Source organism: Lactuca virosa, chromosome 8 (assembly GCF_052849685.1).
Source record: "Lactuca virosa cultivar CGN04683 chromosome 8, Lactuca_virosa_CGN04683_v6, whole genome shotgun sequence".
Lineage (NCBI taxonomy): Eukaryota > Viridiplantae > Streptophyta > Magnoliopsida > Asterales > Asteraceae > Lactuca > Lactuca virosa.
In genome coordinates, this window is record NC_136433.1 from 275,316,960 (window position 1) to 275,332,525 (window position 15,566).

The window sequence follows — 15,566 nt, forward strand, 5'->3', positions numbered from 1 at the left end:
TATTATCTTAAATTCTTTGTAAATACAATTTTGTGAGTATACAATAACTTCTATTAGGTGTTGTTTTATATATTTGTTTTATTGTGTTTATAAGATTAAATCGATTCGGTTAAACGGTTTATAGCATAATTAAAACCTCTAATCCGATAATATAACCCCTTATATGCATTTTATTGTGTCTACTATATCTAATAATAGGTTGAGTCTTATTCGATCACATGTTAATCAATTATATCTTATCGCAATTACCTTAGTTTGTACAACTATATTATATATTGGCTCTAATTATTACTAGCTCGCATAGTCGCATATGCCTCCTTAAAAATTCGAATATTGTTTGGTCCTCTCTAAACATCCACACGCTATCGACATCCAACCTACCCACATCAACGGCCTACAGCCAATCAACTTGGTAACTTACATATTCATCAACGGCCAATAATCACAAATCAAATCCCCCATTTTCATTTTCATTCCCATACGCCTCTCGCACTTTCCCCGTGTTCTTCGAGCCTTCATCAACGAAATCATCATACGAATTGGCTTTGATTTTTCTTTCAGATTCTCTGTTACACATACGGACTAACAAAACTCGGATATGATGTCCATGGGAGGGCTTTGCTCGCTTCAAGTTCTGTCTGGAGTTCAAGAACAAGCCCTTGTAATGGTGGATCTAATACCTCTACGGTTTCCGAAAAATTCTATACAAAGTACGCCTCGATGTTGTAAGTTTAGGGTTTTCTTCGTCTAAGCGTATGGTTTCACCCTTTTCTTCTGTGAAGTAAATTTCTGGCGTTTACGTCGACTGTAATCCGAAATTTGAAGAATCGTATCTTAAAATCGCTCCGATTTCGTGAAAATTTACTGTTTATTGCTTTTAAGTAGTTTAAGGAACGATTGCTGATATCCTATTAATCGTTGTATTTGAAATCTGGTGCTCATTGTCGATTTAAGCTTTTTAGGGTTTCAAATCAATTGAAATTTGGGGATTTGAGGTTATTTAGGGTTTCGTATAATCTGGAAGAGAGTATTGAATGGCAGGACGAGGCAAAGAGTTAGGGGTTCTAGAAAGAACTGGCGTTATCAGTTTAAAAGAACAGTTGGCCAGAACTGCATTGCGAAATGTGAGATTGAAGGGTCATACGTATGTTGAGCTTAGGGAAGATAATAAGAAGGTTATCTTCTTCTGTGTATTGTGTCTTGCTCCATGTTACAGTGATTCAGTTCTCCATGATCATCTACGTGGCCATCTTCACAAACAGATGTATGAAGCTGCTAAAGCTACCTTGTTGAAACAGAATCCTTTTCCCTTCAATGATGGTATGCTTTTCTTCCATAACACCGAGGAAGACAATCATTTAGTACCCTCAAACGGGAGGAATTTAATGCAAAAAAGGAGTATCAATGAAAACAATCTCGCGATTGTGGCTTTCAAAGGAAATGCTTCTGACTATGAACTTTCATCTGAGGGAAGCTTAGATTCAGGACAAGGAGATGAGAGTTTAGATCTTGATGATCTGATAATTCCCAATGTGCTACACAAAGATAAAGTTACAGATTTAGAAGTGAGAGAAATTGGTATTGGGAAAATTTCTCTCAAGTCCCTTGAACAAGAAGGGGTTTCAAAGGGAATCAAGAAAATTTGGTGCGAATGGCTTGGGAAAAGTGATTCAGTTAACAATGACAAGATCCCATATCATGATTTTGCTGTTGTTTCATTTGCATTTGACTTTGATTTGGGTCGAAAGGGGATATTAGATGACTTGCAGGGTTTTCTTTCTTCAAGTTCTAGACCTGCAATAGAGGGGAATACAAACACTAAAGGAAAAAAGAGGAAATCACTATCTGATCCTGAAGATTATAGTGAATCTTTGAGCAACCAATATGAAGAATCTTCCAGTGAAGAATCTTTGGCATCGGGTAGTTCTAATTCAAGAAATCTTGTAGAAGTTTATGATGATAACTCACTCCAATTAAGAGTTTTCCCAAACAAATGTACAAGGAAAGAAATTAGGGCAAGACAACGTTTAGCTTCAGAAAGAGTGTGTGACATCTGTCAACACAAGATGCTCCCCGGGAAAAATGTTGCAACACTTCTCAACATGAAGACTGGTCGAATCGTTTGCAGTAGTAGAAATTTGAATGGGGTATGTTTTCTTATTTATCTTTTATCTTATCTTTAACCCTTAATCATACTTACACTTTTACACCAATACTAGCAATATGTAAGTAATGTAACCCATAACAACAATGTACTTATATTTTTCTTTACACCTTGTAGAAAACCATAGGGACTCTGACTCTAATTTAGTCTTCTTGTAAAAAATATCAAAACCTGGGCCTAAAGTGTAGAACATTGCAAACTCTAGGGACCAAGGTGTAAGTCCCTCATTTCTTTTAAATTAAAAACTACGTCGACCAAAAAGTGTAATTTCGGAAATTTAAAACTACAGGGACCAGAAATGTAATTCCTGCAAACTAAAAATTTCAGGGGCCAAAAATATAATTCTGGAAAACTAAAACTATAGGGACCAAAAGTGTCTTTTGCTTATTTCTCTCTTTCATATTAAAAACTAAATGGACGAAAAGTGAATTCCAGAAATTTAAAACTATAGGGACCAGAAATGTAGTTTATGCAAATTAAAAACTACAGGGCCTAAAAATGTAATTTTGGAAAATTTTAAAACTAAAGGGACCAGAAATGTATGCCCTGCAAACTAAAAACTTAAGGGACCAAAAATATAATTCTGGAAAACTAAAACTATAGGGACCAAAATTGTCTTTTGCTTATTTTCCTCTTTCATAGTGACCAAAAGTGTAACTCTGGAAATTTAAAATACAGGGACCAGAAATGTAATTTATACAAATTAAAAACTACAGGGACTAAAAATGTAATTTTGGAAAATTAAAACTACAGGGACAAGAATTGTAATTCTTGCAAACTAAAAGCTTCAGGGACCAAAAAGATAATTCTGGAAAACTAGAACTATAGGGACCAAAAGTGTCTTTTGCTTATTTCCCTTTTTCATAGTGACCAAAATTGTAATTCCGGAAATTTAAAACTTCAGGGACCAGAAATTTAACTATTGCAAATTAAAAACTACAGGGACTAAAAATGTAATTTTGTAAAAATAAACGACAAGGACCAGAAATGTATTTCCTGCAAACGAAAAACTTCACGGACCAAAAATATAATTCTGGAAAACTAAAACTATAGGAACCAAAAGTGTCTTTTGCTTATTTCCCACTTTCATAGTGACCAAAAGTGTAAATCCGAAAATTTAAAACTACAGGGTCCAGAAATGTAATTCCTGCAAACTAAAAAACCTAAGGGACCAAAAATATAAATCTGGAAAACTAAAACTATAGGGACCAAAAGTGTCTTTTGCTTATTTCCCTTGTTCATAGTGACCAAAAGTGTAATTCCTGAAATTTAAAACTACAGGGACCAGAAAAATAATTCTGGAAAATTAAAACTATAAAGACCAAACCAAAAGTGTAATTCCTGAAATTTAAAGCTACATGGACCAGAAATGTAATTCATGCAAATTAAAAACTACAGGGACTAAAAATGTAATTCCGGAAAATTAAAACTACAGGGACCTAAAGTGTCATTTGATTATCTTTTGTTATCTAATACTCCTATAATGTAATATATATAATAATGATGCAGGCATTTCACGTGTTTCATATTTCGTGCCTCATTCATTGGGTCCTTTTGTGTGAGTCTGAAGTTTATACAAAACAGATAGTAGTTGCTCCTGAAGTAAAGAAGAAAAGTAGGCGAAAAAAAGGAGCCAAATTTAAAAAAGCTGAAGAGGAGTCGAAAAAACAAATTTATTCTGCATTTTGTCCTGAATGTCAGGGTACTGGTGTAGATATTGATGAAGATGATGAGCTGGAAAAACCTACAGTCTCTCTTTCTGAGGTCAGTAAAACTGTATTTCCACGTGTAATATTATTTTTTAATTTTTTTTTTTTGGTTTTCAGATGTTCAAGTATAAGATGAAAGCGAGTGATGGGCACAAAGAGTACATAAAAAACCCTGAATTATTGCACAATTGTTCAACCGGTTTTTACTTCCCTTCCCAATCTCAAGAACCACTTCAGGTCCTACAAATATATTTCTTTTCTTAATTTTTTTTTTCTTCTAGAAAATAGAAATAATGATTTATTATTTTTCAGGAAAATGTGTCAGCGTTGAAGTTGCTAAGGTTTTATCATGCAGTTGAGTAGAGGTTGATTTGATTGGTGGTTTCGTTTAGTTATTTTTCTTGTATACATGTGTGAAGGTTTTAGTAACTATATTTTATGTAAAAAGGTCATGATGATTCTGAGTTCTAACCATCATAGAACATAGCCTTGACTTTTCTGTTGACTTGAATTGCATGAATGTAAATGCAATTGTACATAGCATATCATTTATGCTAAAAAATATTGTTTTATGTATTTTAAATACAAGAGATTCAACTCCTGCTTTAAATCAACCTTTTATGTAGTCATTCAATGTAGTACATGTATCGTTGTTGATAATATTGAATATGCAATGACAATTTTAGAAAAGTATTATACGTTCACCATCTTATTTGATTTAGTTATTTAAACATGTTAAAAATAGTGTTTGACTAAACAAAATAGATTTCAAAATGACTTCTTTTCACGGCGAATAAGAAGTTTTCAACAACTCACTCATAACTTCTTGTAACTCCTTATAAGATTTTGAGATAAAAAAGACAATAATACCCACACTCTTTTCCCTCTTTCTCTCTTTTTCCTCTTTTGTCATCATATAGATATAAATAGTTTTGCAAAAAAAAAGGTGCTTTATAGCTTACAATTTTTTGCCACAACGTAAACTAATTTAAACACTTCTAAAAATCTATTTTTTTGCTACCAAACAAACTAATATTCACTTTTACCAAAAAAATGCTTTTTGTTTTCAAACTCAAATCCAAACACTCTCCTCATAATCCATTCATCCATATCCATGTAAAAAAGGCAATTACCCAAATCAATATCGAGAAACACACACAAACACTCAAATGCACACACTGAAGTATTGGAGCTAGTCTTCTAATTGAAGTATTGGAGCTATTACATCTTATCTGTGGAAAATTTATCAACAATATCCTAATAAATAGGGTTTGTAAGACAATAATGATAGTGAAGAACCTCTCTATTTCCAACTCCTGATCATCATCTTTCATATCCATCATCTCTGGTTCTTCCATTTGTTGCTCAAAAACTTGAATTTGTAATAGATAAATTATTTTTTTCATAACGATGTATACCATTGATGGGTATAACACAGAGCGTACACTATATAATATCTTATTTTTTCATAATGATGTATACCATAGCTCGTGTATTTGTATATGTCATAATTAATAGACAGTAACAATGGTAGGTGTTGCCTTGCATGAATAGTAGTGGTCGAAGAGGTTGATACATTAAACTTTGCGAGTTGTATGCATGGCATGAATAATAAAGGTCAAAGAGGATGATACAAGGAAGAGTTAATCTGAATGCCGAATAAGGAAGAGTCGGATGTTAAAGGTTGAGTAGGGGTAAGCTGACATCTGATCGCAAGGTTGATCCGAATGTTGAATGCAAGGCATAACCTATATGCTAAAGGTATGATTGAGCCGAATGCCGAAGGCAGGGCTGAGCCCGAATGAGAAGGCTGAGTAGAAACCAGATTCTAAGGGTAAACATAACCCGATTATTGAAAGAAGTATTACAAAATGAGCAAAAGATATTCCACAATTAAAATCATAGTTTGACTTTCCTATGTTTGTTGTACAACTGTTATCTTTTCCTTATTTTTATTTTCTCATTTCCCATTGTACATCACTTTATATATTTCATATCAATGAAAGGCAAAATTATCCTTTTCCAAAATATCATTGTACATTGATATGGTATTTGTGTTGGATTAGGTGTCTAAGCCCATAAGTACTTTGGTATGTACTTGACCCGATTATGAGCATGGTCCTTTTGGGTTGCCTTCACCTTAGCAACTGATAGGATGAATAATATATTAAAAGAGAAATCATATGGTTTAATTAATATTGATCAAGAATTAATTTAGAATTAATTTTGTGGTCAAAAGAGATTAATTAAATAAAGGGGACTGATACTGTAATTATAAGATAGTTACAAAGTTGGGCTTAGGATCCATAAGGAAGCAATGGACGAATTCTATGTGGGAGTCCATATAGAAATCGTCCAAGGGGCCTTCTGGAAGGATCCTTTAGGCTGCTTAAGGACTAAGCAACTGGATTAGGGTTTTGACTGAAACCCTAATTGCTTAGCTATATAAGGAACCCTTGGGCATGCCAAAATCGGCCACTAGAAACCCTAGAAGGATTCCATAGCCGATTTTGAGCCTCTCCTTTCTCTCTTGTTCTTCCTTGTTGCTAGTGGTGTTTGTGACTCCATTAGAGGCGCAACACTTGGAGCACTAAGCTTTCAAAGGTCAAGGAGTTCTTGTTATTACTACATAACAAGTTGAGGTAATCATTCTAACTTGTTTATTATGTCAATTTCGAAATAAGCATGCTAGATTAGAGTTTATTGTTTTGGTATTTAATGTTGTATGTTCAAATTAGAAAAACCTAGATCAAAGAAATTAGGGTTGCATGTACACCATAGGAATGATGTTATGCTCATAACCCATCAGTGGTATCAGAGACTAGGTCGTTTTTCTAGTTGAATAGACGCAAAAGTGAACTGCCAAAGGATCAAAAAGTCAAATTTTTGCTGTTTGCGAAGCCGACTCAGCGAGTCCATCAGTGGACTTGACGAGTTGCATGAACTCGGCGAGTCCATCAGTGGACTCGGCGAGTCCAGGGTGCTGTTGCCGGGATTTTCGATTTTTTGAGCAGTTTTTGATGAGGATAATTACCAAAACTCGTTTTTCTTGCCTAAAATCGATTTTTTCATGATTGGTATGTTTATCCTTATCAAAATTAATAGATTTGGTTAATTATGGATAATATAGGATTATTTTGATTCAAATATTTAACCTAGTAAGTTGAAAAGTTTCAAATTACACCCTTTAGGTTTTATAGTTTAAATTTGAACTTAAAAGTTTTAGTTTTTGAAATTTAAATAGTTAAACCCTAATATTTTGAAAGGTTTCAAAATTTGTCCTCAAGTTTTGGAATTTAAAATTTAATTAAAAAGTATTAATTTTGAATTATTAAATTCTAGAACCCTAGTATTTTGAATAGTTCAAATTACTCCCTTATGGATTTTATTAAATTAATTAAGTGTTTAATTAAAATAGATAATTAATAAATCCATAACAATATGGTTTAAGATTAATCAAATTAAAATTCTAATTTATTTATAGATTAAACCACCTAGTATTTTAAATGTATAAAATAGACCCTTATACTATATAGAATTAAAAGTTTAATATATATGTATAAGTAAATGTTAGTCTTACCGTTAGTAGGCCTCATTCACGAAGCTGGTCTATAAGGGGTGTTTAAGGAATCGGCTTGTAAAATGACCGTCATTGGGTATCCACTCTTACCCACCACACCCTTGACTAGTGGAGGGTCGTTAGCCGGATGGGTAGGATAGGACACAAACCTTCCATTATAAGTATAATGAAATACGAAGTATCTAACACTTTTATAAATTCCCAAATCTTAGTTACTTTAGGAAAAATGTGGATTTGGTGCTAATCCATGAAATTACACATTGCACCTTGTTGGTCGTTAGTGGAGCGTGTGTGGTTAACCGACACACTAATATGGGACCAATGAAGGATGGAAATGGGTAGCTCGTAGATTATCATAGATCAATGGAGCGTGTGTGGTTAACCGGCACATTGATTAGGTGATAGACATCTTCGAGAGTACCAAACTAATTTGCATGGTTATCCACACCTTGTTTGTGATACTTGGCATCCCAGTCACAAAAAAAGGGCATAATCGAGATTAAACATGCCATTGAAAAGTTCAATGAATCTCAAAAGATCTAGGAGTTTCAATTCATTTAAAACCTAATGTTCATTTTCGTTTTTCATGGTGGAAATTGGTAAATCGTCATTTACCTACCTTCAAATATTCTGCAACTGGATTACGGCATCCCTCTTCCGAGTTGTAGAATATTGTGTTGGGTCCTAGCCTTAATATTTCATTTGGGTGTTATATTAAAGATTGAATCAACTAACTTGAATTTCTCCCGTTTTGTAGATGTCAAATTCTAACTACTATGGTCTTCCCAAACCTTTTGGAAAAAGCTTTCCACATGAAGATGATGTTCCACGATTGGATTGTGGAAATGGAAATCATGCTTCACTTCCTCCACCTCCTCCAATAATTCTCCCTATCCCACGTGTTCAAAAACTTGAAAAGTTCAAGGTCACTCAAGCCCTATTGGCAAACAAACACGAAGATGGAAAGTCTGTATGTGCTCATGTCTTGGATATGAAGTGACATATTGATAGGTTGGGCATGTTGGGTGTCGATGTCTCAAGGAAGCTAGCTGTTGACTTGGTTCTTCAATCACTTCCTGACTCATATAGTGAGTTCATTAGAGAGTACTATATGATGGACCACGACGTGACCCTCATTGATCTTACCTATTTGCTAATTTCTGCTGAATCAGCAATGTTTTGGCGCACTGGTCAAGCAAATTTTTCTGGTAGATCAAACTCCCAAACTTCTATGGACATTGACAATGGAAACATTGGAAGTCCAGAAAAGTCTTCTCTTCCCAATGGAAAGGGATCGGCCAAGGTCAAACCGTTTGACCGGATGGTAAAGAGAAAGGCTGAATCTGAGATTGTCCTATGTGCTATTCCAAAAGAGTCTGTTTGCTTCTACTGCCAAGAGAAGGGGCATTGGATGTGAAGCTGCCGTATCTACCTGAAGGATCGCGAAGATGAGAGAGTCAAGATGTATGACTCTACTTTAGGTAAATCCACTATCTAACTCTATTAAGTTCCTATTTGTAGATTCTTAATACATTATGTGATAAGATTGCATTTTGATGTTTCGTAGGATCGAAGAAAAGAAAGGAAGCTTAAAGGAAAAGTGAGCTGAGTCTGATCACGAAGAAATGGATTTCGATCGCATGGTTCGAAGATCGGATTTTGAGCTGCTGTTTAAGAGTTAGGATGGATTGCTTAGAAATGTTTAGTAACATAGCTTTCATTTGAATTGCATTGTAAGGACAAGTTTTCCGCGTTTTTATAAATAAAATAAATTTTGATTTTTGTCTTTAATATATATATATATATATATATATATATATATATATATATATATATATATATATATATCCTTGCAATGACTTTTGTGAAAATTGATGTTTGTATGTTTCTATTGTTAGCAATATTGAAAATGGATGTGATTCTTAGTTATGTTATTTGTGGTAGTATCGAAAATTTACCAAATAAGGAATGATTCTCATTGCCCAAGTTTCAATTGGACAGAAAATTGGAATCATGCAACTAGTTTTGTATGATGAATGAGAACCTTCGTATTTGGGAAATTTAGACTAATTCCTTGTTTGCATGTAGATGTGAGTCAGGTAAAGGACTAGGAGATCTAGTACACATTGTTGTGCACTAGTCAAGTCCACTACAAAGAACGATGAGACTATTCGTCATGATTTACTAAAAGTTTAGTAAATGTGGTTATGCTTAAAAGATTAAGTGTGATTCAGAATCATTGGAAAAGTTTCAATGAATGGCAGAACGAATAGGCAGAATCAATTAGGCAGAAATATAAAAGTTTCTCCAATCTAAAAAGAAGGGAAAGTACTTGAGTATTGTTTTTTATGATCATCTTAGTGATTATGGAACCATATCACAATTGATCGTCTAAAGACAACTTAGTGCACTTGTATGGCTAAGTACATGAATCAGGAATTGTTGAAATGGTTAAGTCAAGAAGATGAATCATACTTCGTTCCAAAAGGTCAAGTCTTAGAGTCATACTCCAAGATTGTGTATTGAATGTCTTGTCTTAAGTAAGTAACACATTTTGAAATTGGTAAGTTGTTATGTCTTGGATAAGACAAAGACCAACTAAGACCAATTGTGTGTTGTGTTTTGTCTTGATAAGAATCCGCACTAACTCTTGGATATTTGTTTGTAGAGGAATGTTTCTTGACAAGAGAATCTTATATGTCAAGAGGTCAGTGGGAGTCTTAATGATCTTGAAAGGTTTCAAGAACTAATCAAGAATAAACCTATTGTTAATCACTAGCACACGACTTGAGGTTTATAACCTATCGTGATTAACATATTCTTGTTTCTATTCCATTCCAGTCGAGTTGACTATGCATGTGAATTCTATGAGTTCTCATTTGAATGCATAAAGGTAGAAGCACCTTAATCAATGAAAGTTCATTGATCTGTATGGCTGAGCTGTTCAACTACTTGGAAGACATGGTAGGCCCTTGTGCTTCCAAATGACAAGAAGTTAAGATTGAACAAGTTCAGTCCATATGAGTTTGGATTTGTCACAAAAATTGTCTTATGACTATGGTTATGACAAATTCACATGGATAGGAACACATACACCATAAAATCTAAGTGATACGGTTTCTCTCCATTTCATGAAAATGATTATGAGGAAATGCTTCCACTAAGAAGAATTTAAGGAGATAGCAATTGTGTAAATTGCATTCTCAAATTCGATTATGATTACGACATCCCTCTTCATAGTTCGAATTGTGAGAAATGGCAAATAGTTTAAACATTTAAGACTTATTGTTGTAAGTTTTGAAGTTGTTTAGACACACATATGAGCTTTCAAAAAGGTGTATGAGCTTAGATAAAAGCTTATCGAAGCATCTCGTATCAGAAATATGAACTTTGGGAGGAAAGTCAATATGTATTGATTTCTAGAAGTCCAACTATTTTCTAGTACATGTCAAAGCTAGTGGGAGCAAAAATGTTATGCTGGTAAGGTAATAATTATCATGTTAGTGGGAGCATGATTATTATGTTAAGTATTGCGAGTTAGCAATGTTAATTATAGAAAACAAAAGTTTCAATTCGCAAAGTTGCAGAGGTTGAAAAATTGTTTTGCTATAATTAAAGGAGAGAAATTTATACTTCATTTCAAATCTAAAAGCTTAGATCGAGAAATTTTAATCAAATTTAGTCAAAGTACATATATAAATGTTATGTTGAAAAGATTCAACATTAGGGAATTCTATATATGGTGACATTATGGCAAGAGACTGGTAAAGTGTCACGTTTCCATTATGTATCGTATCCCATACGCTTCGGGTATAGGACCGATTGCATATGCTGTAATATTCGCCCGTTCTGATTTTCCAAATGCCTAGGTGAAGGGTTTTGAGCATTCTAACACTCCTATGGTGTACATGCAACCATAGAAACCTTGGACCTATGTTTTCTCTAATATTCATGCAAATTTGAATTCCAAGGTTCTCAACCTAACTAGCATGTTATGGGGTACTTGTATTATAAAAAACTTTAGTAGAATAACATACCTTTTCTTGTGGTTGATTGCTTGGAGTCTTGAGAGCCTAACACCAATAATGTGAATGCCTCAAGTGGAATAACAAATCACCAAAACCACCTTGGAAGACTTGAGAGAATAATATACACCAAGTTGAAATCGGCCCACACTTTGAACTCATACACTAGTGCCATTTCATGTGCCAAAGATCTCTTTATATAGTATGGAGGATTAGGGTTACATCCATGTAAACCCTAATACCCATGACCTTTCATTTCCATAGGATCCATGGGTTAAAAACTCCATAGACTATCCATGCAAGCTTGGCCCAACCTAAATGAACTTGGCCCAATCTATATATTTAAGAGTCCATATTTAATTAGTTCATTTTGATCACCAAATTAATTCTAAATTAATTCTTGATCAATACTAATTAAATAATATGATTTCATATTAATATATTATAACTTATAATATATTAATAAATCATAACTTATATTATTCTCAAAAGATTATCCATATAAATTGTTCGGTGAAGTGCAACCTAAATGGACCATGCCGGGTCGGGTCAAGTACATACCAAATATAGTTACGGACTTAGACACCTTATCCAACAGTCTCCCACTTGGATAAGTCTGATAACTATAGTATGACTTCAGGAACCGACCAGCAATTGTAGCTCTTAAAACTCTGCTGACCTATGTAGTGCCATTTAAGATAATTGATCATATAATCCTCTGCTCTCAAGATATCAGCCGGACAAATACATGGAACAATGTCGTGATTATTGTCCAACAGTTTGTTTCCCGATTTCCGATTTGTTTGACATAGAACTAAACTGAACACATCAATTTGGTTCTAACCGGGCCCGATACATAGGTCAAAACAAAATCATCGAGGGGCCCAGATATCGCTTTTAATCCTCCAAGGACTAAAAGGAACAAATAAACTTCGACTCATATGCTTGTTCTACTACTTGCTGAATCATACACAAAGGCACGTTTTATAACATCAAGTTACTGATGCGTTTTCGTGCAATCAATGCACAACCAACTAATAGGAAACAACTCATATCTCTAGGTTTGAAGACTTATATGATATTACCGTCTCACGATCACTCGAGATAAATTCCATGAAGTGCTACAAGTGAGCGTGGGTTTAATCCAATACTCAGAACTTATGAGCACTCGTGAATTTTGTAGCAACTCTTTGCTATGTCTAACCACCTTAGACATCTACAAGCCCAATTCATGACAGTCTTGATTCATACCTACTTCCAACATATGACCGACTGTGGAGAGTTTGAATAAAGTAATTATTCTGGAAGTCAAGACATGCAAAATTGAAACAATAGTAAATAATTGACACAAGATAGCAACACCTTACTTATAAATAAACAACAACTTTTATTTAATCACCAAATGTCAATTTACATTTTACAAGTTCCATAAATAGCTATCTAATCTGTAAAACTAATATCATCCTTCAGCCCGATGCGCCTCGCATGCTGCAAATGCCTAACCCTAGTCAGCACCTTCATGAGGGGATCTGATGGGTTCTCTTCTAACGATACCCTCTTTGCCACGAGGAGACCTTCTTCTATCTTGTGTCTTATGAAGTGGTATTTTCTGTCAATGTGTCTGGATCTGCCATGATCTCTCGGTTCCTTGGCTAAGGCAACCGCACTATTGCTATCATAGAAAATTTCCACAGGCTCTTTTATAGCTGGTACAACTCCAAGGTCTCCGATGAAGTTCCTCAGCCATATCGCCTCCTTCGCTGCCTCGCTTGCTGCTATGTACTCTGATTCGCAAGTTGAATCAGCCACTGTCTCTTGCTTGGAACTTTTCCAAGTAATTGCTCCTCCATTCATGGTAAAGACCCAGTCCGACTGAGAGCGGAAATTATCCCTATCAGTCTGAAAGGTAGCGTCACTATACCCCACTACAGCGGAAGCATATGGTAATCGACTCATCTCAGCTATCTCAGCCTCTGTACTCGGACTCTGAGCCTTGCTCAGTTTGGCATTATGCTGGATCGGTAAGTCACCTTTCTTGGAATTTTGCATGTTGAACCTTTTCAACACTTTGTCCATATAGGTGCTTTGACTAAGTCCAATTAGTCTCTTACTCATTTCTCTCAATATCCTTATCCCTAGGATATAGGTAGCTTCTCCAAGTTCCTTCATAGCAAAACACTTCCCAAGCCAGGACTTAACCTCCTGATGTCATTTCCCATGAGTAGTATGTCATCCACATACAGTACCAAAAAACTAACTATACTCCCACTAGCTCTGACATATACACAGGACTCATCTTCGCTTCTCGAAAAGCCAAACTCTTTGACTTTCTCATCAAAACAAAGATTCCAGCTGCGAGATGCTTGTTTCAATCCATAAATGTATTTCTCAAGCTTGCACACTCTATCTGAGTACTTTGCACTGACAAAACCCTCTGGCTGACTCATGTAAACATCCTCAGCCAACTTTTCATTAAGGAAAGCAGTTTTGACATCCATTTGCCATATTTCATAATCATGAAATGCAGCAATGGATAGCATAATCCTAATAGACTTAATCTTTGCTACTGGCATAGTAAACTCCCTGAGTTTGAGTGAAACCTTTTGCAACCAGTCGCGCCTTATAGGTGTGCACTTTTCCATCCATGTCGGTCTTCTTCTTGAAGATCCACTTGCACCCGACTGTCTTACCGCCCGATACATTGTCAACCAAGTTCCAAACTTGATTGTCATACATGGACTGTATCTCGCTGTCCATAGCCTCTTTCCATTTGGCAGACTCGGGGCCTGCCATGGCTTCCCTATAGCTGTTAGGTTCATCCAAATTTACCAGTGTACTATCACTGATAAATGTATCACCTTCTGCAGTAATATGGTAACCATAATAATGCTTATGTGCATTCCTAACTCTAGTGGAACGCCTCAGAGGTATGGGCTCGTCAGTTGACTCAACAGGAGTTTCCTCCTCAGGTTGATTGCTAGGGTTTGGGGTTCCTTCACCACTTGACTCTTGAAGCTCTTCAAGGTCAATTTGCCTCCCACTATTTCCTTGACTTATAAATTCTCTCTCTCGAAAGACCCCTCTCCTTGCCACAAAGACCACATTCTCACTGGGTCTGTAGAAGAGGTAACCAAAGGATTTCTGTGGGTAGCCGATGAAAATACACCGCTCACTACGAGGTTCGAGCTTGTCCTGAGTCTCACGTCTCACGAAAGCCTCGCAACTCCAAATCTTGATGTGGTCTAAATTGGAAACTTTCCCAGTCCACATCTCGTGAGGTGTTTTGGCAACCTTCTTGGTGAGGACTAGATTAAGAATATGGGCGGCAGTCTCTAAGGCATACCCCCATAATGAGATTGGTAACGAAGCTCGACTTATCATGGAACGAACCATGTCTAACAAGGTTCGATTGCGCCTCTCAGCCACACCATTCAGCTGTGGTGTCCTAGGAGGTGTCAATTGTGAAATAATTCCACATTCCTTAAGATAGTCAAGGAACTCTGTACTAAGATACTCTCCTCCTCGATCGGATCGAAGCATCTTAATGTTCCTGCCCAACTGATTCTCCACTTCTTGTTTAAACTCTTTGAACTTTTCAAAGGTTTCCGACTTATGCTTGATTAAGTAGACATAGCCATATCTACTGTAATCATCAGTAAAAGTCACACAGAAGCGGTTAGCATCCCTTGTGGCGGTTCTGAAGGGTCCACACACATCTGTATGTATGAGGTCCAACAAACCTTCACCCCTAGCACAAGTACCAGTGAAGGGTGACTTTATCATTTTTCCAAGCAAACAAGACTCGCAACTATCATCCGACTTTAAGTCAAAGGACTCCAAGACTCCAGCCTTTTGGAGTTGGCCTATGCGCTTCTTGTTGACAAGTCTAAGACGACAGTGCCACAAGGATGCCTTATCTAAACTAGTGGAAGAATCAATATACAACACATTATTTCCTAAATTGTCTACAACCGACATAGTTTCATATACACCATCACAAGGTAATGCTTTAAAATAAAGAACATTATTATAAAAGGCATTAATACCACCACATTCATTATCAAATGAAAAAGTAAACCCTTGTTTGT

The 15,566-nt window shown here is 35.6% G+C and overlaps 1 protein-coding gene across 1 annotated transcript; it reads left to right on the forward strand.

Moving 5' to 3' along the window:
- Positions 1–309: 309 nt before the first annotated feature.
- Positions 310–4,487, forward strand: LOC145131564 (uncharacterized). Its single transcript, XM_079066238.1, has 4 exons — positions 310–2,147; positions 3,674–3,928; positions 3,991–4,110; positions 4,186–4,487. Exons 1-4 carry the CDS (start codon positions 1,035–1,037, stop codon positions 4,234–4,236), a joined length of 1,539 nt encoding a protein of 512 aa, XP_078922364.1. The 5' UTR covers positions 310–1,034; the 3' UTR covers positions 4,237–4,487.
- The last annotated feature ends 11,079 nt before the right edge of the window (positions 4,488–15,566 follow it).